General features: G+C 34.8%; 1 protein-coding gene across 8 annotated transcripts in view; it reads left to right on the plus strand.

The window, feature by feature from the left end:
• The window catches only part of LOC6574826 (protein held out wings), a 36,345-nt gene extending 18,490 nt beyond the window's left edge, over nt 1-17,855 (plus strand). For 3 of the 8 annotated variants that reach the window (XM_015167668.3, XM_015167669.3, XM_032727950.2), the window contains exons 3-8: nt 3,838-3,971; nt 10,478-10,594; nt 12,827-12,967; nt 13,425-13,521; nt 13,851-14,204; nt 17,468-17,855. In XM_015167668.3, the coding sequence (XP_015023154.1) occupies nt 3,838-3,971; nt 10,478-10,594; nt 12,827-12,967; nt 13,425-13,521; nt 13,851-14,204; nt 17,468-17,577 (953 nt within the window). In that variant the 3' untranslated portion in view covers nt 17,578-17,855. Of the gene's footprint in view, nt 1-3,837; nt 3,972-10,477; nt 10,595-12,826; nt 12,968-13,424; nt 13,522-13,850; nt 14,205-15,321; nt 16,835-17,467 lie in introns of those variants that run through there. The other 5 variants (XM_032727953.2, XM_002000818.4, XM_032727965.2 and 2 more) reach the window with 5 other exon arrangements.
• Nucleotides 17,856-20,407: the final 2,552 nt, after the last annotated feature.

A 20,407-nucleotide genomic window follows, 5' to 3' on the forward strand; every position in this document is an offset into this window, starting at 1 on the left:
TTTGGCATTGTTAAGGCCGAAATACGCTGGCAACACCCACGCCGCGCTGCGCTGAGCTGGAGCCCACGGTGCGAGTCATCTAATTCGTGGCCTGAATGGTCTTGCATTCATAAATTAGCTGTTCGGATACTTGGCTGCTAATGTATCGCACTTGAAGCGAAGTCGTGAGCCAATGCAAATTACTGCGCTCCGGCAAAATCAATCAATCAGCTGATCTACCCGCAGTCGCCAAGCTGTGAGCTGAGCTTGGTATTAATTTGGTTTAGGTGTCAACTGAGCTAACTGCCTACCTGACTGTCGGACTGTTTGACTGCCTGCTTGGCATATCTTATAAGATTGACAAGCTGGGATTAGATTTTGGCGTGAACAAGGCTGTCTGCGGTTATGTGGAAGCAACAAACAACATGTCTGCCCATAAATCAAATGACAAAGTATGGAAAAAACAATAGATTGCACTTACATTATAGCACTTCTTATCAAATGAAATATGAAATGAAATATTTCAAATTATACAATTTGTTCGTTCGTTTAATTGAATTTAATGCGCGTCTATGCGACGCCTTTGCATAAAACACGAAGAGCAAACAGCGGAGCGGAAAATCTCTTGAGACTTTGAGCAACAAAAAAATGCACATAATATAATTTAATTTGCTTGGCAGCGCAGTGGAAAATGATTTTCATTTTCACTGACAAAAAAAAGAGAGTAGAAGAAGCAGCAGCAGCAGCAGCAGAAAACAAGCAGAAATATTATGAACAGATATAAATAACAAGACATGGCTCGTTCTAGCTGTCCAAGCACATTAAGAGCCGACCAAAGAACTCATTAAGCGATGCGAGTGAAAACTGAAATATTGAATACAGCATGGAATTTGTCGCAATAAACAAGCATCAAGTATATTCGTACTTATATATATGTATATATGTTTATATATGTATGTGCGAACAATTTGTTTTTTGCGTTCCGTTTAATAGATGTTCAACAGCAAATTAAGGGCAGTTCGGCGAAAAGCTTTTCATTAAGTTGGCAACATATTCCTGCGTCTCGCACGCAATGTGAGCAATTTTTTGTGCTGCAATCATAAAATCAGCAAGCTGAGATCTGTTTGAGCATAAACGCAATCATGACAGCTGCCAATTTTAATCGGTCAAATGTCAAATCGTTGGATAGAGACTGACAAACTGAAGGAGATGTGTGGCTGATGTGTGGCACACGAATTAGTTGAATAAGCTGTGGAATTGCATTTGCATATGACACAGCTGCCCCAAGGGGACTGTATCATGGAATCGGATTAGTCACTGACAGGTCGAATTGATAGCAGCATTTAGATAAATTATAATAATTAAGACTAAAGCCGATGCGCCATATGCGCAGGCAGCTTAATTAATAGCTTGCCTTTAGCGACTCCATGGCTCTCTTTCTTTTTCATTCCCTCTCTCTCTCTCTCTCTCTCTCTCTCTCTCTCTCTCTCTCTCTCTCTCTCTGTCTCTTCCTCTAGCTTCACATTTACATATATGCATATATGTGGTGTATAATTAAGCCCCATGTCCGTTGCTAAGTGACCATTTAAGGGCATTGGCTGAGTTGGCTTGAGCAGGTTGTCTATATGTAGGTGTCGAGCGGCTAAACCAATCTAATAATTATCAATGAAAGATCTTTTTATTCATTAACAAGTTCTCGTTCTGCAGTGCTTATAAGGCAGTTGCTGTTTATTAATAAATATATATACATATATATCTATTTTTTTTTTCAAACTGTATCGCTCATTCATTGGAAGTGGCGGCACTCTTAATGCAAGTCAAGTTTTAGTCATAATTTACATGCTTATGACTCTATCTCTCTATCTTGGCAATTCAAATAGGCGAACTGCCTTATAAGGCGCACACACAGCGCTAGCCAAATTTGGTGCCAAGAGAACTTGCAAAAAGAACTTGACGCTGGCGTGTGTGGGCAACATTTAAGTATTATTATTATGTTGCTTTTTGTTGTGTTGTGTTGCCTAGCTAATAGTTGATTGTTTTCTAAATTCAAATCCCGCACACCTTGTTTAAACTATTGAAGAATGCTAACGAACTCTGTAAGAGAAAAACAATTCTGATCTGGTTTTTTTTTTTTTTTTTTTTTTTTTTTTTTGAGTTCTTGTTCAAAAATAGACAGGGGCTGCCTTTCTGCCATCTTGGCCATGTGTCCAAACATAATTTTGAGGGCTTTATGACGCCCTTCTGGGAGCTGTTCGGCAGCGCCTTTTACGCCCAGCTGCCACATTTTGCAACATTTTAAATTTAGACTTGTGTGTATTTTCCTAGCGCTATTGCACTTTACGAGCGGCAGCGGAGCGTCAATAAATTGTCAAATTTTATGCATGGCGATTTTACATTTGGCAGGGATATTGCATTAGTCAGCCGAGGGGAGGCAGAATGAAGGCACAATGAGCAACAGAAACTGGGCCAAGATGCATAAAACTTGAATATATCAAATATATAAAATATTTCCTAGAACATTTTCACTTTGTTTCGGATTTTTAGCAAACGTGTTTGGAAAAATTTGAGTTCAATTAAATTAAATATAAATTTCGATGTCAAAAAATGCACGTTTCGTTGCGGCCAACGTTTCTAGCTATAAATTTAAATGTTTCCAACAATAAATAATTGCATATCGTAGAAGGAGGTGCTTTAAGTATTGTATTGCCATAACCAGAATGAATTAACCAATGAGTTATTTTGCTGGCCAACTCATGCAGCAAATTGATGACATACTAGACCCCCTAGGCATGAGGCACAGTGGCTGCTTCTTAAGTCATACCGTATGACATGTGCCCAAGCACACACCCACTAATAAAATATACATATATATCTGTGTATATCTTTTTCAATTGTCACATAGATCATAGAGAGACTGCCCTATCGTTCTGGTGACAAATTGTTGGCCATTGTATGAGCCAGCTATAGTCGGGGGCACATGCCAAACTTAAACAATGCAACTGCGTCGAGTCCCAAAGCAAACAACAGCAGCAGCAACAACAACAACAACCAAATGTTGATCATATCAATTGTAAAGGCGCTGTCAACTGGCACAGTTGGGGGGCTACAGTGACAACGTTGACGTCGACGTCGACGACAGTTAGTCGCTGCGGTAGCCCAAACGCCAAATGTGTGAATTATGGCGCACAATGAGGCGTATGCGCAATTTGGCATTGCATTTTACATTTATTTAACACAGCTCCGCTCCGCTCCGCGCATCGCTGTAATTTGAAAGGCAAATGCATGCCATAATTCGTTTATATATAAACCAAATGATTTCACTAGTTGAATATATTGTTAATGGGGGCGTAGAGGTAAGGTGTTTGCTGTGCGTCCGTGTGTGTGTGTGTTGACTAGTTTGCATCTAATAAATTAGCGGCATTAATATAAAGTAAACATTCACACGTCATTAATGGCATACATGCATCGTCTATGTGTATGTATATGCTGGGGCAATTGTTGCTCGAAATACAATATTTGTACAGCTAAAAGTCAAATTAAGCGTCACTTAATACGCACATTTAACTAAATGGCAAATTGCTCTAATGACCGAGTTGAATGATTAGCCACATAGTTGTCAATTAAACAACAAATAAAACAAAACTTGTTTTGCACTTGGACAGCAGCATAAAAAAAATTTTTTTTTTTTTTTTTTTATTATATTATAGTTATTCATAATAATATTTTGGCTGTAAAGCATTTCAGAAACTTTAATTTAATTACATTTTGGTCGTAAAAATTTGGAAGTTTTTTAAGAATATTTTTACGTTAACGCATTTTAATTGTCATTTCATTAATAATTATTCTCTTTTATTGCAGAAATTGCACGTGTTCGTGCCTCCCTATTCCAGATTAATGGCGTTAAGAAGGAGCCCCTCACCCTGCCCGAGCCCGAGGGCGCTATGGTGACGCTGAACGAGAAGGTTTATGTGCCAGTGCGTGAGCATCCAGATGTAAGTAGACACATTGAAATAAACAAACATATATATATATGTGTATATATATATTTATATATGTATGTATTTATACACATATATTGGGAAACGATCAGCGATGATCTAATTTATGAATCGAAGCACATTTGAAGCGCTTCCGCTAATTAGAATTGACAGCGCGGCCTGCTCAATGGGCCCCAATGAGCAACTGGTACACCGGAAATCGCTTAAGGTGCGCCCTCTAACAGTGCCCAAAGAACACGAGACGCTGCCAGTCAGTTTGCTGCTGCAACAAATGGGCGGTTAGGCAACACTCTGGCAGACACGCACACGTATCTAGAGGGAAAGAAAGAGAGAGAGAGAGAGAGAGGGAGAGATAACACACCTTTAGACAGCTGATGGAATCAGTCGGCTGTTAAGTTGTCCAAAACATGGCAATTGCCTCAGTACGGCGGGGCTCGCCTTAAGACTCGCCAAATGCAAAATGCGTATCAGTTCAGTAAGCTGCAGCCGAGCACACACACACACACACACATGTGCATATACATATGTATGTATGTGTTTTAAATGGGTTAGACAAAATCAGTGAAGCGTTTTAGGAAGTCGCTTGACGTCGTCGTCGTCGTCCGTTGTAGGCGTTTTGTTTCCCCGCCTAGCCAAACGCCATGGCAAATTAGAATTTGATTTAATTTTATGCAATTCCAAATGCTGTTTTTCTCATTTTAATTTGTTATTGTTGTTTTGTTTTCATTTTGGAAAATGTTTGGGCGTAGTTTTGCCTTATTTATGGCTGACAGCATCACGAACCGAGAACTGAGTGAATTTATTTCATTGCTTGACACAATTAAAGCATGTCTTTCAATGAGGGGCAGTGCGTGCTCCACATAGCCGTCTATTTGTCTATTTGCTATATATATTTATATATAGTATGTATATATATATATATATATATATATATATATATATATATATATATATTCAATTTATAAAGTATTTATTGGCCAATTTCGAAACTCGCCACCACTTAAAGCCCTCGATATGCAAATATGCTTGCTTTAAGCTGCTAATTAGTTAGACACGCTTAAATCTGTGGCAAATTCTCGCTTGTGATTAAAGTCGTAGAAAGTTGAGACTATTAGTTACCCTATAATTTGAAAATAATACCTACGACATATATGTACATATAATATATACTATATATGTACATATTTAACGATTATGTCAGATTGACATAATATTCGCTTGAAAATTTCACTGTGTATTGGCTTGAAAGTTGAGCTGATTCAACTTATTTAATGTGCATTTCTCGAGGGTATTGAAAATAAGACACTATTTAAAATCAGCAACTTCTACTTAATTAATTTCTGCCGCTGCATTGCATAAGACTTAACTTAACCGTTTATGTTGACTTTTTCTTTATTTTGCTCCTACAAAGAGCAGAGCGAATTGATTGTGAACAAGGCAAGTCATAAATTAGAAAACGAACATAATTTGATGCTGAAACAGAGCAAAAGGCTAAATCAAAGTTGTTTTTGATGATGCTGTTGTTGTTGTTGTTGTTGTTTTTGTTGCTTGAGTTTGTGCTTTCCAAATGGAAATTGGCACAGCTCGACCAAGATTTACGATCGCAGGGCATAGGTTTGTTGTTTATATATATATATATATATATATATATATATATACATTTATTTGTATATACACATATAAAATATGTTCAATCTTTTTTTTATATCTTTTGACTATTTTGGTTTTTGATATTTCAGGTGTTCTGTGTATTTCGTATGCTTCTATTTATATGCCCATCGACCAGCTGAAGATTTTTGTTTTTGTGTTTAGTTCTTTGACTGAGCGCGGGTGTGTGTGTGTGAGTGTGTGTGTATTTGTGTGTTCAGCATTTCGATAAATCATTTCATTTAATTGCAATATTTCTAGCTCGATAGCTGAACATGAACATTTCTGACATTTTTCTGCCGAATGACCGAAGCCAAATGTTTCTAAGCAAGACAAATTGCGTTTCAGGTCGTCAGGCAGGCAAGAAAATGCAACAAGTTTTCACAATGTTTATTGTCCATGCAAACCCACACACACACGCACACGCACACAGTGATAGATATGTTTATATATAAACACATAATATATTGTTTATACACATTGTTTAGCCTCGTCATTGCTCATAAATTTAACCACTGAAAGTCGGACACAGCGGGCAGCATTAGCCGAAACGCTTGCACGAAAAATAATAGCAGTAAATAATTTCAGCCATATTTAACACTGTAAATAGTGATTTGTCAGCCAACTGACAAGCGGCAACAACGAACGCCATGTAAATGGACAACAATTTGTCAACAAGGCTTATGTCTTATGCGAGTGCATCGCATTGCATTCTGCAGGCCTACAAAATGCAGTGTCTTTTAATGCGCTCAATTGTTGCTGCTGCTGAGTGTGTCCAAAACATAAATACAACTTAATTAACGTCAACAGCAACATCTGTTGCAAGCAAGCCACAGCAACAACAACAACAAAGGCATTTAACAGTTTACAATTAATTACTAAACTAGCTATTAACTCATACAGACTTGTATATACGGCATAGCTCCAGTTGAAGCTGTCCCACAGCCCAGTATTTATTTCAAATGCATTCTCTTCTCTCTGTCTATCAATGTGTCCGTCTCTATCCGCTAGCCTGTCAACATAATGCTCATACGCCCCGCGACACTGCTGCGCGCAAAACTACAAGCTGTCGTTTTATATACGTTCGAGATAAGTCAGATAAAAGATGAAACATTTATTAAAGCTGCCAAGCAGCTGTTTAAATAGTATTAGCCTAAGTTTCTTCGTTTTTAGTATATAGCTATTCAAACGGTTGGCAGTCAATAGCGAGAAATTATTGTTGGGGAGCTTGTAAAAATAAACAGATTTTAAAAATATTTAAATGAGTAATTCATAAAAATATAGTTGAATTTAATGAAAGCCCTTGCTATAAAAAATATGAATAGAAAAATATGTACGCTGATTGCAAAATAGTAGGATAAGTGAAAAGGAAAAAATCTAAAAATAATAAAAAGAGGAAAAAAATTAAACAAACAAAACGGTTTTAAATATTTTGGCTTACCGAAATGAAAAAAAAATTTTTTCTAAAAAAGTTTATAAATATAAGTTTTCAATCAAGGCTTTGAATTGACTTGGTTTAAGCTTTACCTAGATTCTGATTGGAACTATAAGTTAAATGAATACCTATGACATTTTCTCTGTTTATGAACCAGCTATAGCCTTAAGATTCAAGCACCTTCGCAGTTTTAACATTTCATAATTCACATAGCTGGCTAAGCTGAATGCTATGCTAACAGCTGTTGTCCATTAGCGGACGTTACTAACTGCTAGAGTATTTATGTTAAATTGTTTGCAACAACAGCAATAGCAACAGCAGTAACTGAGCTCAGCTCATTTGTCGCAACAATTTGCACACTTTATGCATTGTGTGTGTCGTAAATATATGGGCAATTAATCTGAAAACTGCAGCGAATTGGTCATGAACATAAAATGCTAATTATGTGCAACTAAAAAAATGCTCATTTCAATTTTTGAGTTATTTAATAAGTAGTAAAACAGCTTACAGAGGGAAGGGAAGGGGAGCAAGCTGTTTTTTTTTTTTTTTTTTTTTTTTTTTTGTTAGATGTCAAACTGTGATTTATTTTTCCGCGGAATATAGACATACTTTTTGTATTACATTCGCGTATAATTAAGCACACGCACGCACACTCATACTCACACTCACATTTGCACTCACACTCACACTCAAACTTTTATGAAGAGAAGACATATAGATTGTATGTTTGTTAAAATGTACTTATACAGATTTGTAATCTATTTGATCTGCGCCGCCTGGCTGCCTAGTTTTGCATTTTTTGTTTCCACTTAACTGGCGGCTAATATGAAAAGATGTTTCGCTGTTGAAAACTATTTGTAAAACTGTTGCGTCCATTTGGCTGCGTGAAAAACCTGAACTTAAGAAACAATTCATTTGATATACATATATGATATATTGAGTATGCTGAGAGTATTATACATAAAATATATCAATTTGATTTTATTTGGTATCGTCTGATTCTGAACAACTGTCACGTGCTGTTAAGCGGCTTTTACAATTGTCCGTTATTATGATGGCAGCCATAGCAGCCATAGCCGATTTCCATATTGATTCATTAATTCTTAAATTGGGTCCAGGCGCGTCTTTCTTTCCTTTGTGGGCGACCTGAAAGAGTCTAAAAAAAGCATCTTATGCCCGCTGCTGCTGGCGGCTTATCAATTGTTTGCGCTGAGAATACAAATAAGTATTTAGTACATAATGAAATCATTCTTATCGCTGCTCACAATCAGAGAGGAAAAGCAAGAACATGTGGAAGAGAGAGAGAGAGGAGGCTGAGAGCTCCTGTTCCAACAACTGTTGCCTCTTTTGTCTGCTAACAGCATTTTTGAGTCGAGTAAACAACAATATTAATAAATACTGTTGTTGTTGCTGTTGCAGTTTTCCACTTGAGTCGCATAAGTGGCACTGCACTTATTTCATAATTGATTGGAAATTAAAGGGAAAACTCTTCACAATTGATTAACTGAATTACTTTTAATTTGGCTGCGATTAAATACTTGATATATTTGAACCCAGCTTTTGTTAATTATCCGCATCGAGTGTCGTGTGTTAAGACAAATGATTTTGAGTTTTAATTGCCTGAAACAGTTGCAAATGCAAATATTTATATTCTCGTGAATTTATATTTTCATGAAAAGTTGAATTTTACGCTTACGCTCTTTCTCCGTTTCTCTGTTTCCGTTTTCAAAAGAATCCGTTTAAATGCACATTGTTAAATTCTTAATTAAAATTTGTGCACAGCCATTAAGCCACTAACAGCATTCACGCATCTGCAGCAATTTTCAATTGATTTGATCTCAATAGTTGCCTGCAGCAGTTGCTGGAACAAGCAGCGAACAGCAAATGCCAATAGATATATCTGTATATGTATAGATTTATTTATCTAGATAAAGATTAATATACTTACATACTCGACAACAACGAGTGCTGCTGTTGTAGTTGCTGCTGCCGTTCACATCATCGTCAATACAACAACGACAACAACAAGAGCAGCAGCAACAACACATATCACATCATCAGTTTGGAAATAAAAATAAAAACACTCTTGCAGCGGATATTATCAATTTGTCAGCCAATGTGTAATAATACAAAGGAAGAAGCTTTCAATTTTGAGTCTATATATAAATGATCAGAATTGAATTCTCAGATTATAATTCTTAAATTTTACATAGGGAAAAGCAAAAAAAAAAATTTTAAACTAAGAAAAATCGGAACAAAATCGGAAAAAAATCATTAAAAAAAATCGAAATCAAATCGAATCGAAAAATGCATAAAAGAAGTACTGTCAAGACTCGATAATTCATACCCTGCTAAATCGAAAATCGCGTTAAATCGAAAAAAATCTATCCCCTTGAAAGAAATTCGTTCTCAATAATTCCCGATAATTTGAATTTCGGTGTAAATCGAATTATCGGAACTCTACTGTATATATTCTTATAAACCTTTTAAGCAACATTGCTTCAAGAACCTTTTATAGAGTATATAATATTCGCGTTGACCCACTTGGCCTTGCCTTTTTGCTAATAAAAGCCAAACTGCGCCACATTTGGTGGGTGGTCGCCTCAGGGCTAGAATTGCGCCATTTTCAATATATATACGTGTATACATATAGAAAAACCTTTATACAATATAATTGTCTATATAATTCAGGCTAAGTTGTTGAGATATTCGTCTATGAGTGTGCCTAATAAATCTACAATCTGATCGTCTAATTTATGAGCATCAACTTACGCTCGAGGGCGTGGTTAGAGCGCAGGCATGAAGCATATGATAATTGGCTGCTGGCTCATCAATTACACAGCTGTTGGCAAGAGCTCAACTAGCCGGGCCTCAACGGAGTACCGCTCGCTATCAGTGTGACCTGTTGTCAGTCAGCTATCGACCGAAAAGACCTCCCTCCTCTACTGGTATTTGGTATTTGGTATTTGAAATGCCTTTGACTGTTGCCGCCGCTAAGCACTCGCTCATGCTGCTGTTGCAGTTGGCAATCTGGTTGGGAGTCTGGCTGATTGGTTTATCGTGGCAAATTCAGGCGTGTCGCCTTAGGTCATATTACGTATTTTGCGCGCTTGTGCATTTGTATTTTGATTTTTTTTTTTTATTTCTCTCTACTTTGATTATAATTTTGCTGGCGCTCGACTCGACTCAACTCGACCCGACTTGGCGAAACAGAAAATAATAATTTTGACTTTGAAAGAATGTTTTGTGCATTGAATTGAATTTGGTTCATGAGTCAGCCTTGCCATTAATGTATTTTAAATTCATATGAGATCAACTTATGGCATTAAGACTTTCAGCTTAATTTGTTATTATTATTCTTTGTATATTATATTTGTTATAATTGTTGCTCATTTCCTGTCATTTCTTTCCGTTTCAGTTCAACTTTGTTGGCCGCATTTTGGGACCGCGCGGCATGACAGCCAAACAATTAGAGCAAGAGACTGGTTGTAAGATAATGGTACGCGGCAAGGGCTCCATGCGGGACAAAAAGAAGGTGAGTTCTATGCACAGATATATATTGGAGACTCAAGTCCAGAGGAGTCATGAAAAACTAAAAAAGCAATTCGAGAGAAATTAAAATTTCATTAAATTAGCACTTTAAATGCCAATCAACAGTCATAGTTCGTATGCCAATCGAATAGCCCCAATCACCCACGCAGAGAACACACATACACACTGCACACACATACATACAGAGGTGGCTGTTACTATGCAATCAGAGCACATTTCAGATTCAATTTGAGATGGTACTTTTCTGACGAAAATTTTGGTTGACATTCGGTTTCCGAGCCAAAATGAAAATGATTCTCAATTAAGAGACAAGTTTAAGTCCAAAATTGAATAGCACATGAATAATTGAGTAGTATACATATAAGATTAGCAGCCAACAAAAAATTACAGTTCAGATGGCAATGTTTCTTAAATAGAAATATCAAATGTTAGATAATATAAGTTTTTCGTTTCATTTAATTCTAATGTCTAGTCAAAAAATTTGTCACTCTTCAGCACTCATGATGATTTAATTTCCTCTGGCGTACGTTAAACAAAAAAGAAAATAAACAGAGCTAAGGTGATTAAATGTATATTCGTAGTTTACCAATGTGGAGCGCATTTTAAGCAAACACAGACAGAGAGAGAGAGAGAGAGAGAGGGAGAGAGGGTGAGAGGAAGAGAGAGATATACACACACACGCACACATATACAAAAAGTCAGAGCAGACAAGCCATATAAAAGTGAACATTGCAATATTTTGATAATTTAGTAGCTATACACAGTGAGTGAGCTGACACCCACTCAGGTGCTCAGCGTGGACTGCTTGCCTGGCTGGCTGACTTGCTGATATAACGTCAGCCGAAATGTGTGTGTGACTCATGATATTTTCATGAAAATGACAAGCGAGTAAAGCTAGCGAAAATGTTTACTCGCTGCAGTCAAACAAGAGATAGAAATACAAAAATATCTACTATATACATATAAATATTTTGCAGCAGAAACCCCTTTATATATATGTAAATACATATAAATCAGTCTCCATGCAACTGTTTGAATCAGATGTGTCCACTAAGTTGGCTCATTTTGCCGCTTGACAGTTCGTAATTTGACAAGTGGCGGGCTGGCGGCTCGAAATTAGCCAGGCTGACTGGTCGGCTGGTTGGCTGATGAGCCAACTTCAAAAGCCAACTAAACTGACAGTTTTGCCTGGCACTTTGAGCTTAATTGATTAGAAAATTTTCAAAATTATATTTAAAAGCATGAACAGTTTCCATGCATATAAATTATATATATTTAGTGCTTTCTTTCGCATTTTGGGTCAAAAGTTAATGAGCTGAGCAAGTCGCGGGAGCCTTGGGTTAAGCATTAACAAATATCAGCCACATATTCTCACACATTTCGAGCGTGACAGCCAAAAGTGCCTGCGGGCATTTGGCGTGGCCGCAAACTAAAACAGCTTCAGCAGAATTTTCATATTTCGAACATTTCACAAAATCCACTTTACTGTGTGGCCACAATTAATGGTTTGCGGCCATTAGCGAACACATGCGCCACACAATGTCCTCTGGCAATGCAATTCGTCCGTATTCCAACTACACTTTGGCCAGAATGAGTGAAATAAGAAAAGGTATACGTTTTTATTGGCATCCACATTTGCCGGTTTCTGTTAGTGTGGCTATGACGTTCATTGCCAATAAACTGTTGCCGCTTGTAGTTGTAGTTGTGGTTGTGTTTGCGGTCTGAGAAGCACTAAAAGATATATACAAATATTTAGATAGTACTCTCTCTATATATGCATAAGAGTATTGAGTAAATAACTACATAAAAAAGTATTTAATATAATGCTGTAGTGTTTGGAGGAAGAGTGACATTTACATATACGAATAGAATTTCATTATATATATACATATATGCTTATATATAATATACTTCAATATTTTATATATCATATACACCAAATTGGTATGGTTAATTCCCTTAGATTTAGAGCTATGATCATTCAAACAGAATGTATAAAAACTTGAATATGAGGCAGATGGGTTATTTAGTATATTATTTTTATGGGCAAAAAACTAGAGCATTAAAGTGCGCCATCGGTTATTATTATAGTTATGGGTATTTATAGTTATTTTATAGAGAAAACTTTATCCGATTAAGTATCGGACTGACATCTTCCACAATTCTAATGAAATCAATATATTCTATATTACAAAATTTCTTCTATGCCTTGCAGGAGGATGCCAATCGTGGCAAGCCCAACTGGGAGCACTTGTCTGACGACTTGCATGTTCTGATTACCGTCGAGGATACCGAGAATCGCGCCAAAGTCAAATTGGCTCAGGCAGTCGCTGAAGTGCAAAAGCTGCTCGTGCCGGTAAGTGGATGTGTAATAGCTATAGCAAATGCCAAATGGCATTCTGCAATTCTATGCCCAACTCCCGATTCCTTTAATTAAAATAAAAAAGTAAAATTAAATAAAATTAATGCAAAATACAAATACAAAACAAGAATTGAGATGTTAAATTGTTGGCATGTTTTTAATGCCAGTTGCCTATTTACATATATTGATTAATCAATTTGCTGTACCTATCTATCTGTATAAAATCAATAAATAAATAATTATCTCATTGCTAAAATTGTTAACCGAAATATTAATAATAATTTTTTTTTATATTTTCATTTCTTTTACCAATCTAATATGCTTTGATGTATTTTGTTTAATACATTGAAAAAATATCTACTACCACTACTACACCAAAACAAAAACCAACATACACACATATATACACGCGCCAACACACACATATGCGTACGCGTACTTGTACTAACAGCAAGCCGAAGGCGAAGATGAGCTAAAGAAACGTCAACTTATGGAATTAGCCATTATTAACGGCACATATAGGGACACAACAGCGAAATCAGTCGCAGGTACGTCAATCAATCAAGATCTACATATAAGTCAACAAATATTTATACTCAAACAAAAACAGCAAAAGAAGCAAAACGAAAACAAAAAAAAAAAAAAAAAAACAACTTTTGTCTAATACGAACAGCTAATCCCAGTACTGACCAAAAATAAATTAAATGATTAAACTTCAACCCGGCTTTGATAGCAATCTGCAATGCATAATTGCTATGTGCTCTATATAAGCCAATCGAATCCGATTGCGATAGTCATGCTTCCTAGTCCGTCTAACCAATAATGATATAATGAATATGTTTTCCTTTGAATTTACATGGATTTTCTATACGGACAGCTTTCTCATGCGTTGGTTCTCCTTCTGCTTCTGTTCTGTATCCCGCAGTGTGCGAAGAGGACTGGCGCCGTTTGGTTGCTGCATCGGATAATCGCCTGCTGACACCCACATTATCGGGACTGGCCACCCAGATACGTAATCCCGCCAGTGCACCGCTCGGCGCACCATTGATACTTAATCCACGAATGACAGTGCCGACATCAGCGGCCAGTATACTGTCCGCCCAGGCAGCGCCAACAGCCGCCTTCGATCAGACCGCCCATGGCATGATCTTTGCATCGCCATACACCGACTACGCGAACTATGCAGCACTGACCGCCAATCCTCTGTTGACGGAATATCCAGATCATAGCGGTGGGTTATTTGCTAGATAAACTACTTAACTACCATATCGTATCTCTATAACTACAAATTATGATTTTCAATCAGCTAAATATTGATTCAATATACTCTTAACTATATGCGCCATAACTGTTGACACCAGCAAAAAGAAAAAACACACACACATGCACACACACACATCATTTCGAAAATTACACGAACAAAAAAGATACAAGAAAAAAAAGTAATATATGAACATCTAATAAGCCAGTTTATGAGGCGAGTCATCGATCAATTGAGTTATGGTTAGCCAATGTTTTTAACTTCTATTACCGAGCCAAACTGCGAGCAATAATACTTACTTACAACACTTACACAAACTCATGACAGTTTAAAGTTAGTCAACGACTAAATCTTAAAATCAATTATTATTTGAGCAAAAGAGAGAAGAAGCAACTTTTTATTTAAAGCATTTACAATTCCTCAGAGAATAGTCCATAAACTTGTGCACATTAAGCATACGTCCAGTTGCATGTTCAATTTATTAGCCAGCATTATTTCCTGTTAATTTATTTGATTTTGTATTTTCAGTTTGCTTTATAACCAAACAATTTTACTAATTTTATTAATTTGTTATTTGCATACCCTTGCAGAGGTAACTAGGCGTATTCGTTATTTTAAAGATGATAGAAGATAGATTCCATAATTATTTTATAGCAATTTTGTATTTTATTCAATAGCAGACTATATTTGTCTATATAGAAGTCTACAGATAAAGTTTTTCCATTTAATTGCTTTTAGTTTTCTGTAAGGGTATTGCAATGTCGGTGTCTTGGCCGAATCTGTTGCTGCTTGTTTATGATACAATATAATTACGGTTAGATTTGTGCAATGCCTCAAAGTATGCAATGCAAAATTCGATTTTTTTCGCACGCTTTTAACCCCTTGCATCGCTTGCTTTTGATTTTAATTTTGATTTTGACTTAACTCGATCAAATTTTCGTTTATTTAATTCTGCATGAATCGCACAGCTAACGATCACATTTTTAATATATATATCTATAAAAATAATTATTTTCATTCTTGAATTTATTCCTTTATTCTTTTAATTTTTGTTTATCTGAATTCTGATATCAAAAAATATTTACAGTTGGTCGATATATGCATGCCGGCTCCGTCTTTTGAACTTTTTTTTGTTTGCGTGCACCAAGAATTTATTGAAGTCCATATAAATTGTTAGTTTTTAGTACCAGCTTAAACAATCTGTATATGTATTTATATATGCATATGCATCTACATATCTACATATGTATATAAATACAGCAAAAGAGAAGCAAGATTCTGCCGTTGACAGTGCACAACACAGGACATATTCAAAACATATTGAACGTAGTAGTACTACATATTTAACTATAGCTACGTATATACATAAACACACACTTGAACATATATAATTTATTTAGCAATGCACAACAACAACAACAAATACTCAAGTAAACAACTGCAGCTTCTCTGTAAGCAACAAAAACAAGAAACAAACAAACAAACAACTGAAAATATTGAACAAAAATGAAAGAGAATGAAAAACAAGTTACTCAAGTAAATATGATTATTGCTCGTCGAGAAATTTTTTGTTAGTTCATAGGTCGCAAACATTTCTAAAAAACTGGCAGCTAACGATTGAAAAATAAGTGATTTTTAGGCGCTTAGAAGATTTTTATTTTCATTAAAAAAAATTTTCTATTTATTTTTATTTTTAATTTTTATAATTAATGTTTTGGGTTTGTGTTTCGTCAGCTCTCTTCAAACAATTTGCAAATTTTCTACTTCGGAACATGAGTATATTCTAGTTGACAACAGCTGCAACAGCAACAACAATGACGACAGTGAAGCAATTTGTTGTTTGTTGTTGTCGTTGTTGTTTTGGGAACAATGAGTATTCTACTTACATACATACATACATAGACATGCATATTACTTAAAGCCTTCAACCAAGTTGCTGCAAGTTTTTTGTTTAGCCATTTAAGTAGTATATTTACAGATGTCTATGTTTTCTAGTTTTCTATTTATATATATACATATATATTCACATACGCTTAGGTCTTGAATAACTTTTGTTATTTATTTACACTTCTTTTTGATTTAACGGTGTAGGTTGATGTTTATTTGAGTTGAATCTCTTTGACTTTTTTCTTTCTTTTTTTTTGTCTTTCCTTTTTTGTTGGGTTTTCTATTTTAATTAAGTGCAATGTCTAGCTAATAGCTAATTAGTTTTGTGTGGTAGCAGTTAAGCGCAGTATTTATGCACAAGTGTACCTTACGACAAGTTCAAGTTAAACATTTGATTTCCGTACCGTTTGATTTTTTTCCAGTCAGTGCCATTTATATTTCGTTTGGTAGTAATTGGCTAACAGCCTCACGTCGATTTTTTGTAGCATTTTAAAATATATTCATATATATATACATATATATTAATCACTTTATATGTAGTAGTGTATAGATGGAGCCTTGAATCGAGTTGGTGCTTAAACATTTTTGTAGACATAGGTTAGTTGAGGTTCTCAGGCAGCCGTCCAACAATATTTTGCACAACTAGTCAGCAAAAAGCGCGCATCAAATCACCAGACAGACAGACAGCTGGAGGAATGCTAAAGAACTGTAAAATCAATAATAATAATCATAATAAGCATTTATGTGTATATTCACATAAATGTACTTAGATATTCTGTAGGCTAGTTTGAGCTGAGCTGCCTTAAAGATCACTTATTTCGTCGACGTTAAACCCAGTAGCAAATCAATAAGTAAAACAACATAAATACGACTCATTCCAAAGAAACAGAATTTATATCTAAACAAACAAAGCAAAGCAAAACAAAAGAAAAACAAGTGCAATTAACAATTTACAATAAATGTATTTAATTGTTTTAAATAATTGAAATTGGTATTTAGAAAATGAAACAGTGTCAGTGTTCCAACAGCAAATGCAAACTGTGTGTTGTTTGAAAGAGGAAGAGGAGGCAAAAAGAGCAAGCATAAATATATATTTCTTTCAATTATATACTATTATACATATATAAGTTTTGTAGACGATATACATATATACATACATGCATACCTGTCCACCTGTCCAGCTGGCCACCTGTATACCTGTATGTATATGTATATATTTATTGCCTTGAATATTATATATATAATCTCAATATACCAATATAAACATATATAAATATATATCTATGTATATCAATATATATATTTATTTATGCACATATCTACATGTATCGTATCGTATATTTTAGTAGGCGCCCTTAAGCAGCAACGTCGTTTGGCGGCTAACAGAGAACACCCCTATCAGCGTACGACGGTCGGAGTGCCAGCCAAGCCGGCGGGTTTCATTGAAATTCAGTAAAATCAAAAACAAAAATACAAACGAAGCACACTAGCAACGACAGCAAAACAATTTCTTGTTTTATCATATGAAAAAAAAAAAAAACATTTTTTCATTTTTTTAAAAATGTATTTATCTAAAACAAATTATTTAAATTTTATTTCCCCAAATGCTAAAAAAAAGAACGATGAGTGTTATCGTTGGGCCGCCATTATTATAAAAAAAAACATTGGTCCTTAATCAATTTAGTTCAATTATGATAAAATTATATTTTATTTATTTTTGTTTTGCATTCTATAACAAAAGCAAAATTTTATTTCAAATCAAGTCTTCGAACAATTGTTAATCTAAATTCAAATAAATTAAATGCTGTGTGCCCTCCTGCTGTATGCACAATGAAACCCAGCCAGTCCAGTTGGCCAGGCCGGTCTGTGCAGCTCCGTAACTCAGTTAACTCAGTCCAATAATAACTCAAGCGCCTAACAGGTTAGTTGTGTTTCTACTCATCTATACAAATTGTTTTCTATATTACATTTAATATTACCGCATGAGGTGCGATTGGCATTGTCTCCTCCACGACAATGGCAGCTGCACCTCTGCTGCGAGTTTTGATTCGTTTTCCAATCACTCACAAGAGATAAACAAATAAAATGAAAAATGTATGAAAATTCTGAAAATCTGAAAATCTTAGTGCAATAGACAGAAAGTAAAGCCGCTTTAAGCTGTCAAGTATAAAGAATAACGCAAATAGAATATCACGTTGTTTTTTATTATCTATATATATATATATATATTTATAAATATATATATTTTTTGTTGGTTTATTTTATTTCTTTGTTGACGACGTTGACTTGTGCCTTTGATGTTTTACAAAAACGAAAAGAGAATGAAAATAAAAAAAGTACATATAAAATGGGAAAAAAAATGTAAACATGAAGATATCGGTGAGAAATTCGTATATAATTTCTACTGCAGACTCGAAAGCAAAAGCAATTTAGTACATTTTGTATTACTCTTTCTTAAGCCATATAATTATTATTATTACTATATTATATATATATCTATATATTATATCTATGAATTATGAAATATGAATTTTATATGTGTATTTAGCGTTTAAGGCCCTGTTAGTCTGTAACATTTACCTTGTATATCATTTCAAAATGTATGTTGCAATTGAACCGAAAGTGTACGAGAATAAAGATCAATGACTTTTGTTGAAGTGCAACCCGAACACAGAAAACAAAACCAGCAAACAACAAAAAATGCATTCAAGTCTTATAATTTCATTTCTACTATGATTTTGGAAATGCCACCTGGGCATTCAAAAACAGAAAAGTAAAACAACAAAAAAAAAAAAAAACATAAAATCTTCTAACGCTTTCCGAACTTAACACTCCTATGTCGTCTCGCATAACTCATTGATCACCTAAAAGAAGACAATATATATATTAAAATCATAATTTTACTATAATCAAGAAAATGAAACACTTAACTTTTGTTTGCAACTCTAGTGCCTTAACTTAAGTACTTAACTTTAGTTCTAAGCTCTGTGTACGCGCACTTCTAGCCAGCGTGGGGCCTGATGTACTACTCTAACTACTACTACTAGCACAACCACCACCGCAACCACAACCAACAACAACCACTACCATATACTAGTCCGGGGCATAACTCTATGCTTAACGTCTGTCTCATCTACCCACACACACACACACACACACACACACATATTAAACTCTCTTTAGTATTTAATTGAATAATGAATTGCAACGATTTGAACAGCGACTAAGCCAAATACCAAAGACCAAATACCAAGTCCAAGTCTCCACCCACTACCACTACCACGTATACATATATAAAACCTAAAGATATATCTTGACGTGTATTTAACAGACTTAATCTATAAGCTTAATACGGTTCTGGTATCAGTAATACATATGTTTAATATAATAATATCTCTCTAGACTAGTAAGATGAATACTTGTGTAACGTTCTATAAAATTGCATTTGCATTCGCTTACAAATCCTGATATAACTTCGCACACACATACACATACACTCACATACAGAACTATACAAATACAAATTACTAAATTGATTCTAATGCCATGCTGAAGAATGTCTCTGATTATGAATATTTGAATAAATAAATTCCCCTACATTCAATTTAAAACAATGTAAATAACGCTTTACCTTGGCATTTTTTTTTCCAAAAAAAAAAGACTATTATTTAAACAAATTGATAGCCAATGCACCTGCAATTTTATTTTTTTTTTTTCTCTAATCTTTAAATTTTTTTATACTCTATAGCATTTACATATGTATAAAAAACCATAAAAATATCAAATGATATGTGATGTAATATTATTGCTAATTTCAACTAACCAAAGGCCAAGTTAACTAAACAAAGAAATTGAAAGTAAAAGAACAAAACAAAACAAACCACAAATGGAACGTACAAAAAGAATAAAAAAAAAAAAATCAGTAAATAAATATGTACGTTGTTTTTGTAAATTACTCGTGCAATTTCTATGCAGCGTCTTGAATAACCAATAAATGTCTCTTAAATAACAGTTTGATAAAACCATAAACAATAAACATTTAATACACTTAGATTTGCACTATCTACGATTTAGTTTGTGTTTGTTGTCTACATCAACTGAAAATGTAGTAATCTCAAGTACTGCAAACAGAATGTTTTTTTCATTTTATAGATTTTATTTATTGTTGAGAAAATCAATTTGTTTTGTTGCAAAAAAACAATAAATGAATCCGAATAAAAAAGAAAACAAAAGTTACTAAACGAAATCTTGGCCTGCATGTTGTGTGCCCTGCTCTTAATTATCTA

Source organism: Drosophila mojavensis, unplaced genomic scaffold (genome assembly GCF_018153725.1).
Source record: "Drosophila mojavensis isolate 15081-1352.22 unplaced genomic scaffold, ASM1815372v1 contig_231, whole genome shotgun sequence".
Classification (NCBI taxonomy): domain Eukaryota; kingdom Metazoa; phylum Arthropoda; class Insecta; order Diptera; family Drosophilidae; genus Drosophila; species Drosophila mojavensis.